The sequence below is a fragment of the Chelonia mydas genome, chromosome 3 (assembly GCF_015237465.2).
Source record: "Chelonia mydas isolate rCheMyd1 chromosome 3, rCheMyd1.pri.v2, whole genome shotgun sequence".
NCBI classification, from domain to species: domain Eukaryota; kingdom Metazoa; phylum Chordata; order Testudines; family Cheloniidae; genus Chelonia; species Chelonia mydas.
The window spans coordinates 135050736-135068072 of NC_057851.1; the positions used below are offsets into that span (position 1 = coordinate 135050736).

Consider the following 17337-nt stretch of genomic DNA (forward strand, 5'->3'; position numbering starts at 1 on the left):
AATGGGATTGATGTAAATGAACCGGAGGGAAGAAGTGATGACTGCCTGAGGCCTAGTCCACACTGTACAATTAGGGCAACGCAGCTACGTCATTCCAGGATGTGAAAAATCCACACACAAGTGGTGTAGTTAAACTGAGCTAGCCCCCGGTGTAGTCCGTGCTAGGTTGAGGGAAGAATTCTTCCATCAACCTAGCTACTACCTCCTGGGGAGGTGGATTACCTACATACTTCCATTGGCATAGGAAGCATCTACACTCAAGCACCACAGCAGCACAGCTGTAGTTTCAAGTGTAGACAAGCCCTGAGTTGCCTCTGCCAGGGCTTCTATGCATACAGCATCAAATGGGCACTGTTTGGAAACCAGGCTTTTCCAAGTGTTCTGTATTTTCAACTGTGACCAAAATCAATTGGTTCTTCCCACTGACACCTAGAAATTTTTGAATTGATCAGGTGTGCTCTTCAAAAGTAGTTGTGTTACAGACAGAGAACTGCCATCAAGCTGAGTGTTAGGACTCACTCCTCACTTCGCTCAGCCAATCATATTTAATATTTTAATATAAAGGTCAAAAACAAAATTAATGAAAAATGATAAATCAAATCACCACATTTTTACATTCTCGAAACAACATTTCAACATTACTGAAACAATTTGATGTTATTGGACCCCTTTGTTTCAATGTTCCTAAATCAAGTTCTTCTGAATTTTCATTTTGCAGGAAATGTCAAAACTCAGCTTTTGAGTCCATTCAGAACAAGTCCGAATTTCCCAAAGGAAGGACATTTTGGTTCCAATTGCTAAGGTATCACATGCTCTAGAAACAAAGGAAGTTAATTCTGTGGGTTTCAAGACCACATGTCACATAAATAGAAAATCCATGATAGCATGACATGGTATAACTAAGAGTGAATTACACAGTGTGTGTGACACAGTAAAACTGCCAGGAAAGAATTAAGGGCTCTTTGTGTGCCACATGGTTCAGCAGGGAACTTACGGAGAGCATGCAGCCTCTTTCCTGGGGATTTAGGCAAGGGAAATGTCTCTGGGGGCTGCAGCTCACATTGGTTAGGGGAATTGCTTTGTTTTATGGTGCTCACAGGTTTGTGTTCAAACAATAAATTGTACCCTGAGGCAATGGCCTGAAAAGACGTGGGTGTGGCACTGGTTCGTTCCTGGACTGGTGCAATAAGCTAATTTACGAAGTCATGCCAAAGAAGCACCAATAAAACTATACCTTATGACAGATTCTGTATACACTATATTCTACAGGAAGATTACTTTAGAATTTTATAACTGCAGATTTTTAGATCACTCCGTCTGTAAACCATGCTCCCTTAGTACCATCACTCCAACTTGTTGTCTGTCATAAACAGATATAGGTAAGATAAGTACTGATTAATACTGCAATGCAAATAAACAGGACCATGGCCTGTAAGGTAATTTGCTTGGTTAATCAAGACCTAAGTATCTTGACATAAGTATAACATGGCAACAATGATATAGGTAATTGCTGGGTAAGTTCTATTTAACTGATGCTTTAACCTTGGATAACACAGGGAAGTAATACCACATTATTGATATTTTAGGATAAGTTTAAGGAATAAGTATGATTAAACACAGAAATACCATGGCAACTAATTGATGCACATGCTAGTGAGGTAAATATGCAAGTAACCAATTAACAGTGTGTACCCCTAAGAGATAGAGTGCAGAAGCTTAAATAAGGAAGATGGGAAGAGACACATAGGAATATGCATAAAATACAGGAGGCATCCTATATGCTGTGGCATACACTGGAACACGAAAGACTGGTGACCCACCATCACTCATACCACTTTTTCAGGATCCAGGGCTGGACATTCTGTATTATATTTCTTTTCCTTATCATATTGCAGTATTCATGGGTTCATCAGATTATTAAAGTAAATGTGATTAGCCTAAACTGGTTCTCATGTGCTCATCAGGTCTCTCATCCTGAGAAGACTCATACTATAGTAACTAATTTGGAGGCTGAACCCTTTCAGTCTCCTGCATGCTAAATTGTTAAATTATAATTCCCAAACTATAGATTTTGGCTACAAACTGCACCAGACATGGTAGCCAGGAACATCTTATTTAAGGGACATGCCTTATCTAGTACCTAATAACTTGCATCCTGTAACAAAGCAGCACAGGACACACTTTGTCCCATACTTCAGCAAAAATCATACACAGGATGGTACACTCTGATCCGGATGATTTTGTATCACAGACAAAAGATGGCAGGGTTTAAAGAAACTTTGTCCCATGATATTTATACAATTCTCCTTTATTTCTTTGAAAATGTATGCAGTCGGTCAATCTAGACCTATGTAGAGAAAGGAAAAATAATACATTTTAACACTCTCTAAAACTTTTGGTTACATCTCTTACAGTGTTGTGAATATTAGCTTCATGAACTCATGACTTACCAGATCTTTTCCCCTTGGAAAGACTTTCCATAGAATTTCCAGCACCATATGGGTCAGAAGATATTGTACCTCAAATCCATCACTGGTCTGGGACTGACCATTGTCTATCATGAGCCAAGTGGTGACGCAGTCAGAGGTGCACATGATAAATGCAATTTAGCAAATGAATACCAACAATATACCCTATATGGAGTGTGTTTCTTAATGTTTTAGGGGATGCTATAGCATTGCCCTTTTTGGAATTACAGAATTTGGCAATACCATTAGCTTTGTCTTATACATCACTCACATTCAAACCCATATATCCATGTTTATTCCTTAATTTGATCACATAATTGATTCACCCCCAGAGACAACAGTTCATCTGTTATTTGTTTTTGACTACTGGCTTAAGCAATATTTAAGCAGGTGCACATTTACACATAAAAGAGCATAAAACATTAAAATGGAGGAATTCAGCTATTAGAGAAAGAACGAATCCTCATTTAATTTTTTGGTGGGTGAGGTTTTTCTCCAAACACACTTTCTAATAGGAAATTAAATTTTGTCAGTGGGGGGAGGGAGTGAAAAAAATGGTCAAGTCAGGTTTTATTTCTCAGCTTTGTTTGGCTACAGATTTAATTACCAGTGATAACTAATTGCAATGGCAGCTGAAAGAAATGAAAATGTACCCATCTGAAAATATAGCAAGTTCTCCCTACCACCTTCTTCTCTGTCCCCCATCCTGACATTTTTGAGTCCCAGTCCTTCTCCTTCTGAATTTGTTTGGGTTCCCATCCCATTTGCTATGTTGCCCCTGCCCTGCCAGTCTTACACCTGTTGCTCCTCACATTAGGGTCCTTCCTATCCCTTACAATAATTTGCTGGAGAGGCTCTAATGCTGCAGCGGTGGAGGGGGGGCACAGAAGGTGTTCTCAAGCCACTGATTCCAGTTGTTGACTTGATGGTCCAGAAAGCTAGAACTGAACAGGGCCAGAGATGAGGGCTTTAGTCAGCTGGATTCTTCCCCCATCCCTCTTACACTGGTGCAAGGCAGTTGGACTCTGCAGCCACATCCTTTACCCCAGTTCAGTAGTGGCTGAACTCCTAAGACCCTCACTGAGCACATGACTACGCCTCTTCTCCTTTGGAGCTGTTCTGAAAATGTAATATTGCACCACTTGACCTCAATGGGTATAGGATCAAGAAATGAGTGACTGGGCAGCTGAGGAAGGTTGCTCTCAAATTGCTCCCTTCTATAGCGCTCTATCAGGTCAGCAACTGGCCAGAGTGCTGAGTGTAGGCAGTGCCAAAGGATATGGCTCACGAGAGACCCCAATGACTCATTCTCCCCAAGCAAAATAATACTGCTTGGGGAGAAGCAGACCATTAGAAAGCTGCATGATTCCTGTGATTGTGCAATGAATTTAAAGTGCTACAAAGATATGTTGTGTTTACCATGATTAGAAGGGTTAACAACGGTGACGTCTAACTCATTCACTGTATTCGCTGTCTGCCATGTATTAAAAACAGAAATGCACATTCGTTCATTATTAGCAGCTTGTACTATCATAGCACCTCTGGACCCAAACCAAGATCAGGCCCCCACTGTCCACTTACTATTTAAGGATACATAAAATGTGTCAGAAATCAAATCAGTGCAGGAAACGAGTGACTGATCGACTTATTACCAGCTAATGTTGCAATCCTCTTCCCAGCACTATATGTTAATATTTCCACTCTGAATAGGGTTTAAAGCCCCTTTGAGAAATTTGAAACGTCCAATTTATCAGAATGGCAGGAAGTTATTGAATTGCCATCACTTTATTAGAAACAAGTCTTTGTTTTTTATTATTCTATTAAATGTTTTAATTATAAATGGAAAGAAAAATAGTGAAATGCACAAAGCTACAGAAACTAGAATAGCATCATTGCTATTTATGATCTACAATAACTACATAAATAAGGAAATAAGCTGTTGATTACATTGCCTTAGCTCAATCAGAAACCAGAAATAAGGCCTTCCGTAACATATTTGCAGCTCATGCTTTTTAGCAAGGAAATTGCACAGCTGATTTAAGTGTCCATTTATATTCAACTTTACAGACATAATATTATTAGAGAGACAAGGTTCAAGTCTGTTGAACCAACTTCTGTTGGTGAAACAGACAAGCTTTTTAGCTTTACACAGAGTTCTTCTTCAGGGCTAGGAAAAGTCCTCAATGTAACAGCTAAATACAAGGTGGAAGAGATTGTTTAGCATAAGTAATTAACACATGTTGCAAAAGACCATTCAAGGTGAAGTGGGCAGCTAACATCTCTGCAGTCGCAGGACTGTTTTTATTAAGTTCAGGATTTTTGGTGTCTATCAGAATTATGAATTTAAACTCCTAGGCTCATTTTTAGAAGATGTGTGGGTTTTCTTTGTGGATGAGGACTCAGAGGTCAGATATGGAGTGATTGTTTTGTGAAAAGTGTTCGCCCTTAGGTGATATTGTGTTTTTCTCTTGAGTAATTTTTCTGTGTGAATTCACTTGAGGATGTAATGATTGTCTCATTTCACTCACATCATTATTGGAATATTTAGTGCACTGGATGAGGTACACCCCATGTTGCGACAGGCACATGTAGGATCCATGGATCTCTGAAGATAGGTGCGGTGATCTGTGGGTTTCTTGTATATAGTTGTCTGTAGGTTTCCAGTGCTGAAGCTGATGGTGGTGTACAGGAAATTTATGCTGGCATGGGAGTGTTCTAGAAACTGTTTGATGGATGGGCGGTGATGGTTGAAGTTGTGGTGGAAATCAGGTCATTGGTCCAGAAGATGAAAACATAACCGATGTATCTCAGGTATATCATTGGTTTTGTGATGCACTTGCCCAGAAATTCTTCCTCGAGGTGGCCCATGAAGAGATTGGCATATTGGGGAGCCATCCTAGTGCCCACTGTAAAATTGTTATGGGTGAGGATGAAATGGATGAGTTTGATGATGACTGGGGGCGGGGGGATATCTGCATATTGTCCAGTAACCATCCCAAATACATCAGTTATCTACAGCCAGGCACTCAAATACCACACACTATTTTCCAAGTAGGAAGTCTGCAATACACACCTTAACACACTTAAAACTGCCTTCACTAGACAAAAAGACACCCCAACAGAGAAGTAGATTGCATCATGGAACAGTCACCTAAATACACCGAGAGAACCTGCTTCAATACGGGGAAAAAACCTTCTGACTGTACACCCCTAGTTGTCACCTACCTCCACACACCAGAACCCATATGGGACACCATTAAACAATTTACAACCCATGCTCAACGGGGACCACATACTAAAGGAAATCTTTCCTAAACCCCCTCTTCTGGCTTTCAAGCAACCCCCTAACCTCTCCAAGTTCATCTTCAAAAACAAGCTCCCCACTAGGTTTGCCAATCCTTCAGGAATTAAAGATTATATCATGTAATGAAACCTCCAAGAATACGTCCAATCAAAATTGGCAACCCTGCTCCCCACAGACCAGAACACACCAATTCAAAGAGGCACCAAAACAAAGGTGCAAAACTTGCAGACATATCTCCACTGCTACCCACCTTGTCTTTAATATCTTGGGACTGACACGGCTACAACAGCACTGCAAATAATATCATTACACTTTCACATGTGTGTACTAATCACACACATATATTTTATACATACAGGATTTAAATTTTTCACATGTTGTACAAAAAACAAGAGTATAAAACTATATTTATTGTGACCTTTAAGAGATTAAATAAGTGTTAAAGTTTTAGAAGACAAAAATCCATACATTCTCAACACAGGTGTAATATTTTGATGAAAGACTCAGGCACTAACCACTATGTTTTTGCACAGCAATATAAAATTACACTTTGCCAGAGGGGAATTAACGAATCAATCAATCTACATACAGTAAAATACTGAAATCTTATTAAAATACTTCTTCAAAATGAGGGGTGTATAGTCAAAACTAGATTAGATACTGTAAATTGCATAAACGACATTTCATCAGAACACAAAAGCAGTAAAGTCTCTGAAAAGTTCAGATAGCTATTGCATCACTACGTTAACATTCCCAAATCCTGCATTATATTTGGAAACCTTCCTAATAGTCACAATAAAGTACTGAGGGCCAAATGCCAAAAGATTCAGAGTTTTGATTTACGTAGATAAGCCTCCAGATGTTCCGGGATGAAATCCTAGCCCCTCCAAAGTCAATGGGAGTTTTGCCACTGACTTCAGTGAGGCCAGGATTTCACCCCAGATGTTTTTTTTCCTGAACCTCTGAGGCTCTCCAATTGGCAGCATAACCCTCCTTACCTTACCTGCAGAGTTACTTTCCCAGTGGGCAAGGCACAGCCATCAGCCAGCCAACCAAATCCAGCAACAGGGTCACTTTTTCAAGGAGCAACAGGCTGACTCACTCCTCACATGGCCTCCATTGTCTCTCCCACTCAACTCCCTCAATCCAATCTCAAATTATTTGGATTGCTCAGTCTAAGGGTACACAATGGGTTGAAAACTCCACTGTTTTTCCAATTTCAAAAACGCAGTGCAGCAGGACTCCAGTGAATCTCACTGCTCCAAAACATGGGAACATTATGCCCAGCAACTTTCAAAAGAGGTTACCTGAAGTGTAGAATTTTCAAAGTACCTAAATCCCATTTCCAAAAGTGACTGATCTAGAAGCCCTAAATCCCTAAGTCACTTTTGAAAACATGATTTAGACTCTTAAGTCACTTAGGTAACATTTTCAGAAGTGCCCAAATGGACTGTCTCCCAGGCCAAACCACTGAAGATGCCAGATAAGGGCTGCAGACATCTGGACCCACCATCCCAGACACTAGTATATCAGCCAACACGGGTAAGAAGAATGGTGAGGAAAGTGGAATGGCCCTGCTGGGTCTATGTATCTTATGCACTAATATGACCCCTATCACTGCAGTATCTGACTGCCTCACGATCTTTAATATACTTATTCATATATCTATGTAACACAGAGGGAAGTAGGGGAGATATTCCTTATATGAACTTTCCTAGACCTCAAAATTACTTACTTTTGGTTGAGTTCACCCATCCCAATGTTAGATACATTAGCCCACACATAGAATTGTAGGACGGGAAGGGACCTCAAGAGATCATCTAGTCCAGTCCCGCTGCACTCATGGCAGGACTAAGTATTATCTAGACAAGTATTACAATTGTATACATGACATATATATTCTTTTGAAATTAGTTTAATTATCCCCAGAGCTAAGTTATGATACTACACTGTACTGTATCAAAAGATTAGAACTTCAAAGCATTACTAACTCACAAAATGTTCTATACAGTGTTATGTAAATAATTTAGCATGCCTGCAGTGATTCCACCTTGTGATATCATCCTATCTGCTCAACATAAACAGGGTTTAGCCTGCATCTGTACTTTGATGTAATCTCTCTTGATAAATTCTCTTGGTGCCCCTATCTGTGCCTCTCTATTAAAAGGTATTTGTAGCAGTACACAGTGGAGACCAGTTAAGGGAACAGAGTTTTCATATAAAACTTCTGACCATAAGCCATTGTGAAACCATCAGCAGTACGCACATTGTTTACCTAAACTTCAATGGGATTACTTATTCACAGGATCAAAGCACATGCTAAAGTCCCTTGCAGGATCAGTGCCTTAATGTCCACTATGCCAGAGACGTTAATACTCATCTCAATTTACTGCTTAAGCACATGTTTCTGCCCTGGAGTTAATACCTGGTATGCTGACTGAAGGGTGTCAGATGAAAAGCAGAAGGGAGCAGAAGCAGAGAGTCAAGGCTTGGTCACCTGCAGAGTTTATAAACTCTATTATAGGGCCAAGGTTGCGGTCAGAACTTCTGCTTAGTGGTCCTTCTAAGCTTTGCAACCATGACATATTTTTATATGCTCCGCAGCGGCTCATCTTTACACCCTGGTGTTTGGGCTCCAGTTTGCTACAGCCATGTATGTTCATGTGTAAGTCTATTCTACTTTTCAGAGTAACAGCCGTGTTAGTCTGTATTCGCAAAAAGAAAAGGAGAACTTGTGGCACCTTAGAGACTAACCAATTTATTTGAGCATGAGCTTTTGTGAGCTACAGCTCACTTCATCGGATGCATACTGTGGAAATTGCAGAAGACATTATATTCTACTTAAATTTTTATTGGCTATTGAATACATTCAGGTTGAGTTGGGGGTTAACTGAGAGACACTACTGTCAATTTTTTTTTTTAAATCAGCATTGTTCAAAACAGTGGGTTATGAGATCCCACAGTTTCCCCCCTTATTTAATATAGGAAATAATTTCACTGTGTCAGATACCACTGCATGTTAACAGTAGCTAAATATCAACTGTTTAATGGCAACAATTCTATATAAAGGCATTAAGATTTTTCTTTATACTGATGATTTTTCCAAGAAAATTGATACTGAAAATTAATTTTAAAAAAAGTTAGAAAAAAACTTTAGTATTAGGTAAAAAATTGAACCACCACTTTAGAAATTGTAGTTTTCTTCTCTTCAAAATTAGAGAATTTTAATTCAAAGAACTTTGTTATAACTGAGTTAAGGTTATGCATTGATATCTTTTTAAGATTACATAATTACAATTTAGGAACTTAAGTTTCTTCTATATGGCAACTTGTAGGGTTCTACCATTAGCAAGTGCAGGATAAGCCACAGAAAGGGGAAAACAATAAAGGCTGGTGTTGAAAACAGTTTGATGTGTAGGTTTCTTTAAATACAACTACAATCACTTGACTTTCAAACAGTTAACTTTTGCTTTGAATTTTCTGTCTTACATCATCTGTTTTTATAACTACAATATTTTAACAATGTTATTTTACATCCACAGATCTCAATGTAGTACCTTAATTGTATGTTAAAGGCTTTTTACTGTGATTTGAAGATCACAAAGTACTTTTTGTAAGACTAGGAGAAGACAGCCGGGGTAACTATATTCTGACTACTTGAAACAGTGGGACTACTTGCATGAATAACAACTATTCCAGTGAGTAAGTTTTTTCCCCCCAAGGACATCACTTTAAATTCCCTCTGCAATTTTAACTGAATAAAGAATTTTTCCACTTCCCATCTTGAAAGGTTATGCAGTAATTTCCTTGCACTGTTAAACAGCTACCATACTTCTGTGTTCTTTGGCTTTTTCCCTGCATCATTACTTTCCTTGGTTACCTCTGTTTTGTGGTCTCCAAAGAGAGTGATATCTTGAGGCAAAATAGCATTCAACAATTTAAAAACAGACTTTTTGCAGCATGAAAGCTGAACAAATGTGCTTTGCTTCAGGAAGAGCATCAAGGGGAAGCATCTTGCTCCAGTATCACTGCTGTAGGGAGGAGCATCCCAATTACCCTTTTTCAAATCACTAGTCTTCTAGGGCAGATCTGAAGCCCACTGAAATCAACAGAATTCATTCAACTGAATCCAATGGGCATTTGATCAGGCTCCTATGCCAAATGGAAATTTGTTATAAGAGCTGCAATTGTTTCATGAATAAGCTCCAAATGTTGAGAGCAAAACTGTCTACCAGCTTCCTGAATTCTCTCCCCTAGTTTACCTTTTATAGTACCATTTATTCAGCTAAGTCAGTTCTTCCTTGGAACCTGGTAATATTACACCTAACCTTAAACAAGTGTTAATAGTTCCATTGTTGCAACTTTTCAACTGTCTAATATTTGCCTGATTTCCACTTCATTTTTTTTAATCTAAAGTGCTTGAAAAAGTAATTTACATTCCGATACAAACTCATCTTGTTCCATTTAACTCATGTAAAATACTAGTCACGTTGTAGAGCTCACCACAGCACAGAAGCTCCTTTGGGAAGGAGTGTAATGATTTACTGGAATCTGCTGATTCAGGATCTTTACCACTCTTACTTTTGTTATACCTTCCAGCCACTGATACTACCAACCATGGAATTCTTTTGACATATTTACACTCTATTGTTGGGTACTGAATTGACCTTGTTTGAGTCCTAGTCATGATATCGGTCAGCAACAGTTATTGTGGATTGCTGTAGTTCTGAATTTCCTGCTTTGTGATGCGATATATCTCAGCAATCAGAGTCAGGACCTTCATTCCCCTTATGTGTTAACATGTAATGTGTTATTGTTATGCATATATCATCAGTCCCTTAGATGAAGAATGCTATTATTCATTTAAATGTGTTTTAACAAGTGTTGTTGAGAGATCATTAAGATAACATCAAAGTAGTTTGCTTATGAATTGCCTAGTTTTCAATTGCATGTACTTTGCTATGTAATGACAGATGTTAGACACAAACAGTTGCTTAAAAGAAAATTTCAAATAGTTTTACAATCATTTAAATTTGTCAAGGTCAAATTTCAGCTAATACAGAGGTGAAATGTAGGCTAATGTAAAGTATTTAAATTTTGTTATGGCCGTGAAACTTAAGAGAAATATTAGTTTCCTAGCTCTGTGTGTATGTGTCAGCCACAGTGTTGTAAAACTCTGAAGGCTTAATGTTAGCGAGTTGGAACTCTGAGTCCATCGCTTACCACACAATTCCCTCCCTGCAGCCAGTAAAATTGCAGCATGCAAATTAACTGAATAGTGATGATTGGGTAAGTATGTCACAATTACATAACTTAAGAATGACTTGAGCTACTGATCTAGCTCTGCGTAAAACTGTAGAAAGATGATACAGCCATTGTTATTAACTTTGCTTGATAACAACCTAATGTTTTGCTGTCATTTTTTGTTTGGTTGTTTGTGTTCTTTGTTTTTAAATATAGCTTAATCGAGAGCAGTAGTGTTAATGCACGTATGCATGTGCAAGAGAGTATTTTTGATTCTCTGGGACTATGGCTCTTTAGCTACCAGGCTCCCCAAAAAAGTTATAATCTGAAGACAAACATTGTTGAGGCCCATTTTTAATTACATTTTAACCCAAAAATTATTAACAAGTTTGTTTCTAAATCATTAGAAAATGCAGTCTTTGTTCACCATTACACATGTATATTTAAAAAAGGAAACACTGTATTAATCATACAAAACAACGAGGTTGAACCCCTGTTTTAAATGCAAACCTTGACGCACCCTTAATTAGGGTGACTCGATAATACTTCACAACTGTAGAATTATGTTGTTTCTAGTCTCAGTTTCTAATCTGTTACACATTTAAAAAAAACATTCAAGAAACATTTCCTTTGAATTGCTCTTGTCTGGTTTAAAAATTGATCATTTTAAACAGGTTTTATTGTAAAGCACCTTGCAATGCCCATATGGAGGGAGCTGCATAAATATATTCTGTTGTTGTTACCGAGGGAACCAGGTTGCTGAGAGAGTATGAAGAACTGCCATGACTTAACCCAACTGCAGATAGTTATCAGCACAACTAAGTACTTTCAGAGGTCACCCACAACATTTCTCTCCCTCCCCTCTCCACTCCAGCTCAAATCTCACTGAAAAGATAAAATAGGGGATGGAGCCAAAGGGGACCCTTGTCCATTAAAAAAAATACTTCTAAAAGGAGGAGATCTAAGGGTTTCAGGCAAGTCTTCAATCAGTTGTGCCACTTACCAGGCCAATAATCTCACAGGAGGTATTAGAAAATGACTAAACTAGATTCGTAGAATGTGAGGGATTTCACTTACACAGTGATTCTGAACTGCAATATCTCTAATACGGATTTAAGAACCTTGTCCCAGAAGACAAGGTTCTTTGATTATAATCTTCATATGGAAAAATCCCCCCTTTTAAACTATAAACTAACCTAATGTCATTTTCACCCATTAACTGCAGTGTATTTATGCATTTAGGCCGCAGTTCAGCAAGGTACTTCAGCATGAGCCTAACTTTAAGCTTTAATAGGACAGATCATATGCTTAAATTTAGGCATGTGCTGAGATACTTGCTGCACTTGGTCCTTAGCCAAGAAACAGAATATGAGTGACTTGTTTTAAAATCTGATGTGGTTTGAAAAGTTGTTTGTCAAACTAATGGTAACATAATCTATGTTTAAACTATACCATTACAGCTTGGAAGAAGGAAATCCAGACTAATGTAAAAGAAGTCAAGTCAGCAATACGTTTCTAGAGCTTTACCTCCTCAGGGATCAGACAATAGTAGTAAGATATGGAACAAGACATCACTTAAGAAATCAGATGAATTGTAAATGAGTACATTCTGACTGGTTGCAGTGAGTTCCATATAAAGCTTGGGATATTTATAGTATTTTGTTTTCTGTACCTCTAACTTCGTCTCCTCTTTACATTTTAGTGTAAAAGAAAAAAACTTGTTACAGTTTTGAAATTCATAACCATAAGAGATTTATAAGTATTTCTGAGAGATATATATATTTACTTCATAATTCCATTAAGTTGTTTTTCTGACTCAAGATAAATATTGACTTCAATGAAACTTCTCTGGTCAATAAATCTTGCTGATAACCTATAGAAGTGAATATCATTGAAATCAGTTTAAATAATGCTTCCAATAGACCTATAACATTTAAATAAATGTTATGTCTCCAGAGTGTGTGCGTGCATATCTGTGTTTATAGAATATTCCTTTACCTGCATCTGCCATTACTATATGTATCAATTTTATTTATATCTATTTACCTTTAAGCCATAGATGGTATACATAAGTATGTTCACTTCTAAGTGGAATGATTTTCTTAGCACAGAAGAAATAGCATGATTGTATCAGAAGAGAGCAGCAAACTAAAATATTATACCTATCCTCCATCTACATCATGTAGCATGTATATCTGTAGTATCATATCTCAGTCAGAAACATCACTACATGAGTGAATAGGCTGTTAAAAATGATGCACCTCAAAGTATTACACCCTTTGTAAAAAAAAAAAAAAAAAAAAAAAAAAAAGGCAGAAATGGCTAAGTTACCACCTCTTTAAAAACAGAAAATAATTACACGGCGCCAAGTATTTTATAAACAAAACCACATGATTCTGGGATTAAATACTCATTGAGGTGAGGTATGTAGTAAGTGATGAAGTGAGCTGTAGCTCATGAAAGCTTATGCTCTAATAAATTTGTTAGTCTCTAAGGTCCCACAACTACTCCTGTTCTTTTTTTGTAGTAATTTGTGTCTCTAGTCCACCACTCATGAGTGTTAAAATGATCCTAAATCATAAAAATAAAGTATGTACTTGTATACATGTATACACTTGGTACATACAGTATACTGCAATGTATTCATAATAAACATAGCCCTTAACTGTGTATTCAAATATTTCATTGTGTGCAAGGAATATCCATGTTCCAATTATTTTTTCTTAACAGTGTTCAGATGTGCTATGGGAATGAAACAGCTGGCTCAAATGAGAATCATAGAATATCAGGGTTGGAAGGGACCTCAGGAGATCATTTAGTCCAACTCCCTGCTCAAAGCAGGACCAATCCCCAATTTTTTTTTTCCCCAGACCCCTAAATGGCCCCCTCAAGGATTGAACTCATAACCCTGGGTTTAGCAGGCCAATGCTCAAACCACTTAGCTATCCCTCCCCCCGGGGAAACATTAATATGAAACGGATTACAGGAAACCTTTTCACATTGATGTTGCAGCTCTGTTTCTGATTGCTATGCCAAGTTCAGACTTTATAATAAATAAACACACAAAAAATGGGTGGGGGCTCTCCACTTGTTCTCTTCGAACAAGTGAAGTCTATTTAGCCCATCCTAGGCAATATTATGGGACAGGTTTTTTTATTATGTATTTTATATACTGTATATTTGGGCATGCTAATGTTCAGATACCAGAACAGTGGCTCATTATCTGTTGATTTGATTATAGATGGGGTAGTCGTGTTACGTCTTGGCAAATGATAGTCAACACGTAGATGTTACAAGCAAAAACCAGTTACAAACCCAATAGTTAGATTTCTGTGCTTTTTATGTATTAACACACAGCCCTCCTGAGATAAAGCAGTGACCTTTCTTTCTGACTCACAATGGGAAAACACTCTTCTTATGAGCTTACTACTGTGAAGCCTTGTTGTTAGTGTGAAGAATCAGGGAGATGTGTAGTAAGGTAGACAGAACATTTCAAATATTTGAGAAGTATTGAATTCTATTTCCAACAATTCATCAGTTCTTGTGATTTTATTAGAACTGTAAACAACCTATATTTAATATTATACAGGTACAAGTACTTCAAAAGGAATATTTTTATAATATACAATTTGGTGGAGATGAAATTTAACACCTTATCAACCAGTTGTTTTTAGGTTTAATCTTAAACAGGTGTTAATGTAATATCTATAATTTTCATACAACAGTAGGACCGTTATGCTTTGAATAGGGTTTTTTTCAGGTAGAAACCCACCTAACATGGCTTACACCAAATGTAATATTTTTATGTATCTCAGTCATTTTTAATTCTGTCACTGTCTCCCATCCTTTCCAATAGTGAATAATTTGCAGACTGTTAAAATATGTAATCCCATCCAGCCTCTTTTGCTTCCCTATCCATACGCATTTATCTCCTTATTTTGATTACACTACACACTAACTATGGGCTTCATCTAAAAAGCTATTCAGAAAATTCTAACACACCATGCAATTTATCTCAACTCAGTTCCTTGCTTTTAAAAGTTACATAAAGCAAAACAACAACATTGCTTTAAAGCAGATGAACCACAGCACTACTCACAAGCACCTCACAACCACATAAGATATTCACTACAGCCATCCACAGCATCAGTTCTGCTGTGGCCCCAAAGACACATGGTTAAGTCATAGAATACCGCTGCAGGAATTGATCTTTCAGGGAAACCTCCAGGACTCTACACAGAGTTAACATTTTAAAGTTCCACATAGGAAGAGAAAAAAAAATCAAATCTAGACTCATGTTTTCTTTTAAACAATCCTAGGCCTACATGAGACAAATTACAAGCCAACACAGCAGTCAGCCCCAGTGCCACCTTCCCAATACATCTCCACTCTCCTCAGTGCTCAGTTTGTAGGAGGCTGGGAAATATTGCAGGGATGTTCAGTAACTTCCCAGGCTCCGCATAACTTTCCCACTCACATTTTACACAGCGGTTTGGGGACTATATTCCAGCAGGCTATTTACCTCGGTGGGCCGCTTCAGGACCTTTGGCTCGTTTCTTTCCTCCTCTACCCTTTGGGAATTTCGCCAACAGATCACAGAAGCTCACCCCTCACTCCTCCCTAGCCTTTGTTGGAGGAGCCCCAGTGGGGAAAGGAAAGAAGGGGAATCAGAAGCTGGCTTACATGCTCCAGTTGGTCTTTCCTCCTCAGCCAGACGCTGGCACTGAAGTCCTGCTGCTTGACAGTGCTGTAGAAGTTGGCGCCTACTCTGGGGAGGCTCGGGGACGGCTCTTTGGGGCGGCTCTTCAGCCTCAGCTGCTCGAAGCCCTCGTGGGGGGAAGAGGCGAGCCAGTCATGCCTGACTTCCATCTTGACATGACAAGGCAGAGTCCAAGGAAAACCAGAGGAAATCAAGGAACTAGGAGGCACCAGGTTGGGTGGGTGGGGAGGGGAGGAAAAGAGGGAGGCGGAGAAATAATTCAGGAGGGCGGGGGAGGCGAGGGGGAAGAAGAGCTGCAGGTGTGGAGGTGGAAGGGGAGCAGGGGGACTCCGGACAGCAGATGCTCCAAGATGCCGCTGCTGCTCGCTGCCCCCGCCGGCCGGCGGCTGCAGTCCGGAGCGGGCGCAGCGCAAGGCGGCTGCTTGCGGCACTGGCTGGGACCCTGAGCCGGAGGCAGACGCGCGGGGTGGCGGCGGCGGCGGCTGAAGAGGGAGGGGCTGGGCTCCCTCTCCAGCCAGCCCGCAGGTTGGTGCAGTGAAGGGGCTGGAGCTGCTGCTGCCGCCTCGGCCCCTGGCATTCGTTCAGCTCCTCCTCCTCTCCAGCAGCCACCTTTGGGGAGCACTCAACAAGCCCCACGGTGGCTTCGAGGAAAGGAGCCGCCCCGCCTCCTCCCTGGGGTGCAGGCGGCTTCCCCGGGGGAGCGGAGGGGACTGCCGCTGAATCCAGGCGCGCTTGTCTAACTGGGGGAGGGGGAGCCCCCTTCCCTTGTGAACGGCCCTTTCCTTGGCTGGCCAAACTTCAGCGGCTCCCCAAGCAGGGAACGCGCGTCCCCCTTCCCCAGCCAGTTCCCGAGCCGCGCCAGCCCCGTCTGCCGCACCTGGGAGTCAGCGGCACCGGCACGAGCAATCCCTGAGCATCCACCTGTGGGGAGCAAGCGCCCCAGGCGCGCGCGGCATCGCCCCGGCGTGTTGCACGGCCCCCTTGGGACCACCCCGCGTGGGGGGGGCGGGGGGAAGGAGCGTGGCTGGCCACTCCCTTAGGGTGGGCTCAGCTCTTTCTCCCATCCCTCACGCCTGTATGCAGGGCGAGGTGCAGTCATCACACCTCACTCGCTTTCTCTCCCTCTGCTTTCCTTGCAGCATGCAGGTCACAATGCCAGAGACTCAGGTCCGGTTCACTCCGAAGTCCCGTCCCCCCGGAACTTCCACAGACTGGATTCTTGGTCAGGCTGGCAGAATCAGCACCTGTGACCGGTTGGATCACAGAAACCCCCTGGGGCTGCCAACTGATTTGCCAAAACTACTTCTGCCCCTGCCTTCCCAGCTTGGGATTTCAGTGCCCTGCCTGGTTTGAGCCAGACCTGCTAGCCTGCTGCAAACCCAGACCCAGGTCTGAACCACATCCCCTAACAGCTGTAGGCTTAAACTGAAAGCAGCTTAAGAAGCGTTCCTGTCTTTAACACTCAGACGCTCAACTCCTAATGGGGTCCAAACCCCAAATAAATCCGTTTTACCCTGTATAAAGCATCTAGAGAGTAAACTCATAAATTGTTCACATTCTATAATAGCGATAGAGAGAGATGCACAGCTGCTTGCTTCCCC

At 40.4% G+C, this 17337-nt stretch overlaps 1 protein-coding gene across 3 annotated transcripts in view; it reads right to left on the reverse strand.

Moving 5' to 3' along the window:
• Nucleotides 1-17087, reverse strand: part of PLD5 (phospholipase D family member 5) — a 270448-nt gene extending 253361 nt beyond the window's left edge. The window contains exons 1-2 of one of the 3 annotated variants that reach the window (XM_043543332.1): nt 16614-16726; nt 15700-15885 (exon numbers count right to left, since the gene is read on the reverse strand). In XM_043543332.1, coding sequence (XP_043399267.1) covers nt 15700-15885 — 186 coding nt within the window. In that variant the 5' untranslated portion in view covers nt 16614-16726. Of the gene's footprint in view, nt 1-15699 lie in introns of all 3 variants that reach the window. The other 2 variants (XR_006289726.1, XM_043543331.1) reach the window with 2 other exon arrangements.
• Between the last annotated feature and the right edge of the window lie 250 nt (nt 17088-17337).